We start from the raw sequence: 10,383 nt of genomic DNA, 5'->3' as shown, positions 1-10,383 counted from the left end.
GGGCAATATACCTGTTCCCTAAATCCTTGGTAAAACCAGCTCTACTAGAAAACACATTCATTTATGGACACATTTATGGTGGTGTCAGACGCTGTCAGTGAAAACTAGCTCATGTAAAATACCCTACACTGTGTACATATGTTGTCTGATAAGTAAAACATTTCACGGGAAAATTTGTTAAATCATGAGTGATACGGTACCTACAGGAGACCGAATTTCATGTAAATTGCAGGGAAGGAATGGATATATCGATGTCAAAATGTAAAAGTAAGCAGGGAGCCACAGTAGCATTTCAATGTATAAATTTTAAATGTGAAATCAAAACCTATATACATACTGTAATGCACCATAATTGGAACAATATGTGAATCACATGGTGTTAATAATTAAAGCAAACAATTTTCCATAATACCAAGAATCATTCAGTTATAAGTTTAAATTAAATACAAATATAGTATCATTGTTCAAAATAATCTGCATAATGGCAAAAAAAAAAATAAAAAAAAAATGTAATGGCAGAAATAAATCTATTTGTTTTGCATGCATTTGTACAAATTCACATAGTTATTTCACAATTCATTAATTTACATCACAAAAGCTGTAAAGTATTGTTAGCTACTACTTTGAAAATAAAATATTTGTTGGAAATATTCAGACTTTTTAAACAGAATGAAATTACAAAAACAGATGGGAAATCACCATGTAATAGCTTCGAAAAAAAACGAAGGTCTATCGTAACTATGAGGTATTGCATGATCACAAAAATCTCTGTTCAGCATGTCCCAACACTTTATATATTATGTCCCAACAGTAATATATACATAACAAACAATCACAAGAACATACCAATCTGTTATAATGCTAAAAGACAGCCTGTGTAGGACATTTTTGTACTCACTTCTAGTACTCTTACAGCTCTGCAATGAAATTTAGATGTGAATTTGCTTTTTGGAGTTAATACTGCATGTAAATGTGCTCATTTTCTGCTACAGAATCAAGTAAATATTGTAATACAATAATAGAACAACACAATCTATTCATCACATTTAACATCAAGGTGTAATGTTCTGAGTCTATCATAATGTCATGACCTACATTACATTACAGCACCATCTACTGTCTACTAGCATGTTTAATATCTAACAGTGTAATGCTTAACTTTATAAACCTCAATTATATTTTTACAACATTGTATTTTACCATTCTCAGGATAAGAGGTATAGAGAATGGGAAAATATATTTGACCATAAAACAAGACCTAGTTTTGTTAAGGAATATATTTACCCAGTTCTCAATGTTCTTCACAATAAAATTACTTATTTATTGTGTTACATTGTGTTCTTATTATATATCTTTCATTGTAGTTCCTTCTGTTATAACCAGCCATGTGAAAAGCAAACACTGGACGAGTCGGATTTATTGTGTATTTGTCATATATCATCCATTGAGGTTTCTGTGCTGCCTAGCAATATAAAATCCAGACCCTGCAATAAAACAGAAAGAGAGAGAGAGTGAGAGAGATAGAGAGAGATTAAAATAATAGTCACACGAAGGAGAAAAGCAATTAAAAAGCCCAAAGTCAAACAAATGTACATGCACCAAACTCTGAATGCATAAACACTTTATATTCTTACCTTCCAGTGATGTGGTCTGAGTGTTAACGTGTTTTGCCTGAGGTCAAGTTTTATAAGTTTGCTGAAACCTAGAACTAAATCATCCTCAAGTGATGTAATACTATTGAAGTTCATAAGAAGAACCTGAAGGCTTGGCATTTCTGAAAAGAGATTTAAGATGCTACAGTACATAAACACAACTATTTGCATGCACCGTGCAAGAGAGAGAAAAAAAATATATAGTAATATTAAGCTAATTGTGCATTCTGACTGTACCTAGGCCTACCAGTTACGTAGGTAACTAATGATTTTCTTTTGTAATGTATGAAATAGATTCATTCTACATATCTCTTTGTGTATGCCTTTCTGCCTTGATGTTTCATGAGAAAACTATTATTTGTAAACTGGTCCTGCATACAGTATATTTAATATATGTACAGTTACTAACCTATGAGTGCCTTTGGAATCTTTTTGAAGCTGTTCTTATTCAAGTTGATGAAGACTAGTGACTGCAAGTTTTTCAAATCCTCTGGTACATCCTCTATTTTATTATCAGCCAAGTTTAACCACTGCAGACTTTTGAGGTTCCCAAATTGTGGTGGCAACGCAGTGATGGAATTACTACTCAGACCAAGTTTTTGCAACTTGTCGAGTTTGCCAATAGATGGTGGGATGGAAATAAGTCCGCAGTTTATGGCCCAGAGCTCTCTGAGTTCTCTCAGTTCTCCCAAATCTTCGGGAAGGACAGACATAGGGTTGTGGTTTATTCCCAGGTATGTCAGGTGTTTCAGGAAGCTGATGTTATTAGGAAGAACAGTCAGCTGGTTTTGATCTAGGCACAATTCCTCAAGCTGTTCAAGGTGCAGAATCTGCAAAGGTTCAGAGTAGGGTGAAGATGTAGTTTAATCAAAATAACAGTTAGAAAAATCGGAGTCCAAATTAAGTAACGTTTTTTCAAAGCAAAAAGTTTAGCAGTGTAGGTCTAAGCGGGTTTTTTAGTGATGACCAAAGAGATAGTACAAGGTGGTATCAAAGTTTAGAGATTAGCTCTGTTAACAAGCTCTGTTTTTTATTCTCTCAGATGCCTTAAAACCTGGCAGTGAAATTCGCTATTGACAGCGTGAGGACCAATGTTCGATGCACAATGTCACAAATGTCAGAGACAATGAGCATAGCCTTGGTCGAGCTGCAGACCTCCCTCGCCATTTTCTGACATGGAGATGCCAGACATGGGCTCTTCCACTGTAAAGACTTTTGGTTTAGCTCAGGGTCGTACCCATACACCCAAGTTTCGTCACTGGTGATGTGGTAACACACATGGTCATACAGTAGCACCAGTTGCACAGCTCCTGATTAACACAGGCCGATGTCTTTTGGCGCACTGACTTATGAAGATCGCAGCTCCCTGTGACTGTTGGCGTGTTACAAAACTAGTCTTAATTAAAAGAAATGATAACACCTTGTAGTGATAGTGATGCTTAACAAAGCAACAATAAAACTGTGAAGTCATAAAAATTTTAAATAATTATTTACTTATTTGTATTTTACAAAAAGAAGAAGTAGTGGGAACTTGGGATTGATTACTTCTGGCAACATGTATGGAGTTACTTACCTTACGATATCAATAATATGCAGAAGGGTGTATCATAAAATATTAATACCATCTATATACCACCGTATATAGTAGAGTTTATATATATATATATATATATATATATATATATATAGAGAGAGAGAGAGAGAGAGAGAGCGAGAGAGAGAGAGAGAGAGGAAACATAATGTAGTGTCAGTAGTTTAAAACAGCTCCTCCACTTGCCTTCTTACCTCTTCAGGGGGTAAAATCAGATGATTGTTGTTCAGAAATAGTTTCTTTAAAGTGATCAGCTCTGAGATGCGATCTGGCAGTACAACCAAACCGCGATGGCTGATGTTTAAAGACTCCGACTTGTTTGTTTTGCATTCATTAAGTACATCGTCTATATTCATTTCGCTTGATAACAATATCACCGTGAATGAGGTGACAGTAATGCATCTACAACAGGCACAAGACTGGAGCGGCGTCTCCATGGTTACACCGTCCGGGGGAATTTCCGGTCTATACAGTACAATACAGTACAAACCCGGGCTGAAATTAAGACTGTGCGAGGCACTGAGGCGATTTTTAATTTTAAAAAATTATAATAAAACATAAAGTGCAAAATAGCAGGAAGGTGTTTTATGTATAACATTGCCGTAGCACTATAAGTAGGCTATTATATACCCATTCATGGACAACAGACAACTAGAACCCGCCTCCTGTGCTGTGATTGACTAGTAAGATCTCCCTCACGGGCCATGATTGGCCAAAGCCATACCAGGTGGAAGAAGTACAGAAACCCGTACGCCACCAATCTGAGATAAGTTAGTGACAAGGTGCATTATCATACTGAAAACAATGTCAGATAGGCAATAAAATTTAAGTGAAGATTGGTTGCGATTAAAGGGTTCATCATCCATTCATCTAGGAACCTCTGTAGTCCAACTAGGGACTACAGAGGCCAAAGCTGACCATTATATTGATTTCCATTTTTACAAATGAAGGTAACATTCACACGTGCATTCACAGGAAAAACATGCAAAATCCATACACACAGATCCTGAGGCAGGAATTGAACCCTCGATGTGCAAGGTGACAATGATAGAAACTAAGCCACCATGCTGCTAAAGGGCTAACACTCACTCACCAACCAATAATACTGTACATTCCCCACACCTATACACCACCTCCACCAGGCTCTGTTTTTTTTTTGTATTTCAAATGTACACTATTAGTGACCATGTGCTTGCTGCAGCCTCTTTCTGTTCAGAAGTAGAACTTGATGTGGTGTTTTGCTGCATACTGTAGCTCATCATATTCAACTTGTTGTGCTGTGCATTTTGATATTCTTTTCTGCTCACCACATTTCTTAGTTACTGTAGTCATTCTATAATCTTAAACCAGTATGACCATTCTAGGCTGATGTCTTTTATTAACATAACACTTAATTTTGTTTCTCTGTGCACTGTGGCCTCACACCTCAGGGTCGCAGGTTTAATTCCCACCTCAGGCCTGTGTGTGTGAAATTTGCATGTTCTCCCTGTCCCTGTCATGTGTGCCCTGAGTGGGTTTGACACCATCCTGGGATAGCCTATTGGCCCCGCAACCATGTTAACAGGATAAACGGTATAAAAGATGAAAAAAAAAAAAAAAAATTTGTCCAGAGAAATGCCAGTCACTGGATGTCTTTATTGCACCAGAGATTATTCTATATGAACATCCTAGGAGATTACCAGTTAGGCATATATACTGTATACATAGCTTGAATGTGTTAATTAAATTAGATTAAGAATAAGAAAAAATATATAGCAGAAATAATATTGCCCAGGCGGCATGGTGGTGTAGTGGTTAGCACTGTCGCCTTGTACTTCCAGGATCCAGGTTCGATTCCCGTCTCTGTGTGGAGTTTGCATGTTCTCTCCATGCTTGGTGGGTTTCCTCGGGGTACTCCGGTTTCCTCCTGCAGTCCAAAAACATACAGGTTAGGCTACAGTAATTGCTGTTCCTGAATACAGGATAAAGCAGTATAGAAGATGAGTGAGTGAGTAATATTGCCCTCCAGTGGCTAGCTATAGTAAAACATTTATCCTCACCCATTAACGGGTCAGTGAACCGTTTATGCCATTTAAAGTTAATGGCATAAACAATGCAGTTAGGTTTAGCTAGATTTTATAACAAGTTATTATTGACTGTATGACCTTAGCTAACTCTAGAAATAGGTTTTTAAAGGTAAAAAAGGTGGTACAAACTATTGTCAGTGCCTTCATTTTAGATACTGTGGCAGGTTCTATCAAATCAAAGCTTTTCTGAGACAAAAGAGAAATTTTGCTAGTGCTAGAGATACTATTATATATACACTTTTATATTTAGAATAATAATACCTTCTTGGAGGTGGCTATTCTAATATTTCCCTCAAAAATAGGCTATGTTGAGTGTAAATTGAAAATTTGTTGAGTTGATGCTAACTAGTAAATTGTCAGTTGGTACAATTAGCATCTTTGGAATCTTATACTCACCAGCAACTTCATCAGCTACACCTTGCTAGTAATGAATTGTTGTTGTTTTTGTCTACATAAATAAAAAATGTTCCAGCCGTTGTAGATGTACTAGCTATTAGCTATAATATCTCTCATTAAGTGTACCTTGTTAGTACCGGGTTGGTACTAGAACCTTCACTAGTGGTGCCTTCAGAACTGCCTTAATAGTTTGTGGCATAGAATCAACAAGATGCTGGAAACATTCCTTAAAAATTTTTGTCCAGATTGACATGATAGCAGCGTGCGGTTCCTGCAGATTTGTCTCCCATTCTACTACAGTACATCATAAAAGTGCTCTGTTGGATTGAGATCTGGTAAAACTAGTTTGAGATGATTTTAAATTTGTGACATGCCGCTTTATTCCGTAGTCATAAAGAGATGAACATGGTTAGCAACAATACTCAAGTAAGCTGTGCTGCAGCAAGCAAAGAAAACATTTGAGGAGATTCGGAAGTACTGTAACTGGGTTAAGAACCCTTCAACACATCAAAACCTGGAAAGATACTGCTGAACGATCAACGTTGTTGAAGACATACAGTTTGGTTAAGTTTATGCTTTACTAGTAAAAGTAAGAGCTTTTCGATAACACACTATGCAATACCCCTTGAAACATACACCACAAAATATTTATCCTGCATGGCCATCTGGTATGACTTTAAAAAGTTTCCATAATAGTTAGTATCAGAGAGTGAGGACTGCCCACTTGGTAGCTAAGCACCTCTTCTCCCATTGTACTTGAAGACCCTTACCAAGAGCTTTTGGATAATGTAATGCACTTATCAACATGCTAAAAAACATGCCAATGTGACGGGGGTGTGGAGTACACAAGATCCCAGTGAAGCTGTGGCACACGACAGGCAAGATGTCTTTAAAACCTGGCATGGGCTCCAGCATGACAGTAACTAAGCTACAGTACGGAGCAAGCAGGACATCAGAGAAGCTGAGGTGGGCTGCAGCGATAAAGTTCTCAAAGTCAGGTGGGAGAGCATGCTCAATGTGCTTAAAACTCATTGGGGGTGTAGCAATACATCCTCAGTGCCATAGACAGAGGGACAGTGCAGTGAGGCAGTGCCTGGCTGAGATGGTGCTGTACATAACAGTGATTGTGCAGGACTAGGCAGCAGTGAAACAAATGATTTTGACACAACATGTAAACATTCGGTCACATACTTTTATTTTCTGATAGACTGATGATAGTCAACAAGGTGAATATCATCCAATCCCCATGTACAGCTGATAAATCAGTGCATCTGTATCATAAACCAATACACATTTACTAAGCACCTACATTTTATGCAATTATGTAATCATACAATCATACATTAGTGCGATGGGCAAAGTCATGAGACAGAGCAGCATCAAAATTGGGAACATTGTGATCTCAGTGACTGTGGCATGACGGTTGGTGCCAGACAGGTTGGTTTACTCTAAATGGTGGAATAAAATAAAGACATCCTGTCAGCAGCAGTTCTATAAATGGAAATGCCTTGGATGGATCTCAGGCAAAAAGAAAAGTATTGATGAAGTTATCAAGCAACGTAAATGAGGTCTGTTTAGGCATGCTATGCAGGATGGGCGAACAAAGATTAATCAGATTGATAATAGAGAGAAACAGAAATTGAAAAAAGTGAGAAAGAAGGCCAGCAAAAAGATTGATTGATGACATCAAAGAATGCTTAGGAGTAGGCGAGCGGGCAGAAATAGAAATAGCTAAGGAAAGAAAAGGATTCTGGAAAATATCAGGACAGGAATAAAAATCACCATTGGCCTCCATGGTCCCTATGGACTACAAAAGGTTCATAGATAGATAGAATAGACACCAAAACTTAAAGTTGTTGTTTTTTAAAATTGATGAAATTTTTGCTAGGGCGGCACAGTGGCTTAGTGGTTAGCAATGTGGCCTCACACCTCCAGATTCCCACCTCAGGTCTTTGTGCATGGAGTCTGTATGTTCTCCTCCTAACCCCAGGTACTCCAGTTTCTTCCCACAGTCCAAAGATTAGGCTAATTCTCATTACTAGATTGCCCATAGTGTGTAAATAAGTGTGTTAGTGTGTGTGTGTATGTATGTTTGCCCTGCAATGGATTGGCACCCATTCAGTGTATACTCCATCTTGTGCCCTAATCTCCAGGCCCCCCCGTGGCCCTGCATATAGGATAAAGCTATATAAAAAAATGAGGAATGAATGATATTTACACTTAAGAACTTTTATTATCTGTATATTTTTTTTGTAGATTGAGCTATTGTAGGTAGGTATTATATATACTGTAGGTAGTCTAAACCAACAAAAATGCTAACCGAATAACTGAGAAACTACTTGAGCATTTTCAGTCTTTCTTTTTGACCAAAAGATGGCTCACTTGTGTGAGAAACATGACTCTGTGAATTGGAACATTTCCACCCCCAGATTTGCAGACACCCAGGTTTAAAATAAGATTTTGTAAGAAATCTTTAGAAGGATAACTTAAATAATTTAGTTAGTGAACATAATGACCAATGTGTATTGAGAAATTTATTTATAATAAATATGGTATATTAGTACGTACTGTAAAACATAATTTACACTAAATCTAAATCAACAGGGTTCTTTGGATAATTAGGGGTTCTTCACTTCCCAGAGTGTTTTATCTGTTTACCAGGTAAATGCATAACAGGGCAGGCAAATGAGGGCAAATGAGCAGTTGATCGGACAACTTTAGCCAAAGCAACAACCAATGATTGTATACTTGTTGGCCTACTGGCTGATTGGATAATTGCATTTAAGGGCAGGGATATGAGTGTTCCTATTTAAGTGGCTGATGACTGCATATATGTGTCTATAAATACAGTGTGTATGGAATGTATTCAGGCCTCTTAAATTTTTCACTCTTTGCTATATTGCAGCCATTTGCTAAAATCATTTAAGTTATTTTTTTCCTCATTAATGTAAACACAGAACCCCATATTGACAGAAAAAACACAGAATTGTTGACATATTTGCAGACTTATTAAAAATGAAAACTCATGGGCCTAAGTATTTAACATTACATTAAGTTAAACATGTAAAACAAATATAGAACTACATTGTTAAGTGGGGTTAATCTTTTAAGTATTAAGTTTTCATATTTGTAAGAATTGCACTGCAATTTCTTGTCTATTGATAATTATTCTTACTGTAAAACAGGTTTTGATTTTTTTTCTGCACAATTTTTTTTGGGGTCGGGAATTACAAGTAAATTTAAGCTCCTGTATGTTTTATAACAATAACAATTTTTAAAGTACTGCATCTTATTGATAAACCATTTGAGTAACTTTATAATACCAGATTTGGACTAACAGAACATGCTCTTAAGTGGATTGGTTTTACATTGCCTCTGTCTATGAACGTGTGTGCATGGTGTCCTGGGATAGAATTTTTTTTTTTGAGAATTACACAAATATTATTTTTTATAAAGTGCTGTTTTGGCATTATTTAATCTTTTTGGTGTCACTATGGTGTACTGATTCATCTTATAAGTGTCAACATTCTTTATTGAAATTACCTCAAGTTTATCCTCTGCAACCACCTTGAAATCCCTCAGATTGCATCTCCTACACAGCAGATCTTCCACCTAAGTACATCTTACACCACTCTTATACTGTACATGTACAGTATGTCATCCTGGGTTTCTCTCCTTCTTCCTAAAATATGTATTCACCACTTACATTTTAATTGTTTTTGTGAAATCTACAATTATTTATCCCTCCACATTCCTCCTGGACCCCATACCCACCCATCACCTTTTCATCACCTCTGTTTTCTTCTCCAACATGCCCAACTCAGAAATCTTTTTTCTCACATCCTACCTGTGTCACTGATAACATTTATCATTACCCTTCAACTTCCAGTTTCACACTCTATCAGACACTCTCCTCACATCCACTACACTCGTGACATTCTCTTCCCTATTAGGTCAAAACAGTTTGGTGATGTGCAATGCCTTTTCAATGCATGATGGAGCAGCTTGTCCTAGGACAAAAGTCATAACTAAGTGGCTCAGAAACAAAACATGGAAATTTTGGGTCAATGGCCAGGAAACTCCCCGGAGCTTAATTTGCGGTCAATTCTCAAGAGGCAGATATCAGTCAGGATGTGGCCCAAAAGGGGATTGGCAGTATGCCAGGGGGAATTGCCGAGGTCTATTGACTCTTTGCATGAACTTGATGTAATGTCAATAAATTCAGTACGTCATAGTAACACCTGACAAAAAGATCTAATAACACCAAAACAGCACTGTATGAAAATCAATATTTGTGTAATTCTCAAAACCTTTGGCCACAGCTGTACAGTGGCTTGTGCTGCCCCAGAGGCTGAGGTAACTGCTGGACTTCTGCACCCTCTTTTTTTATTTTTTATTGATCTTTTTATTTATTATCTTTTAAACTTTGGTCTTACATTGAAGTTATGACAGTGTGAGGTGTTGTGCAACTTGGTAATCTCAATAAAATAAAAAGTTTATAGGCCTATTGTTTGTCTGGTGCGTGTCAGGTATTTATATAATATGTGATAGCTTTTTATGTTAAAATAATAGCAATATTTATAAGATTCAGCTTTAAATTAGGCTGCTTAGAAATCCTAGACGTGTGAAAGAAGGCGGTGCAAATCCTATGACCACTTTATTCGTGTAACTCTTATTC

At 37.0% G+C, this 10,383-nt stretch overlaps 1 protein-coding gene across 1 annotated transcript; it reads right to left on the bottom strand.

The window, feature by feature from the left end:
• Positions 1 to 575: 575 nt before the first annotated feature.
• Positions 576 to 3,599, bottom strand: si:dkey-1h4.4 (leucine-rich repeat protein SHOC-2). Its single transcript, XM_053493475.1, has 4 exons — positions 3,438 to 3,599; positions 2,062 to 2,482; positions 1,635 to 1,774; positions 576 to 1,484 (listed from the first exon to the last, which is right to left on the bottom strand). The coding sequence occupies exons 1-4, from the start codon at positions 3,597 to 3,599 to the stop codon at positions 1,431 to 1,433; spliced, it is 777 nt and encodes a 258-aa protein (XP_053349450.1). The 3' UTR covers positions 576 to 1,430.
• Between the last annotated feature and the right edge of the window lie 6,784 nt (positions 3,600 to 10,383).

This window comes from Clarias gariepinus, chromosome 3, assembly GCF_024256425.1.
Source record: "Clarias gariepinus isolate MV-2021 ecotype Netherlands chromosome 3, CGAR_prim_01v2, whole genome shotgun sequence".
NCBI classification, from domain to species: domain Eukaryota; kingdom Metazoa; phylum Chordata; class Actinopteri; order Siluriformes; family Clariidae; genus Clarias; species Clarias gariepinus.
This window is presented reverse-complemented; position numbering and strand designations above follow the sequence as displayed.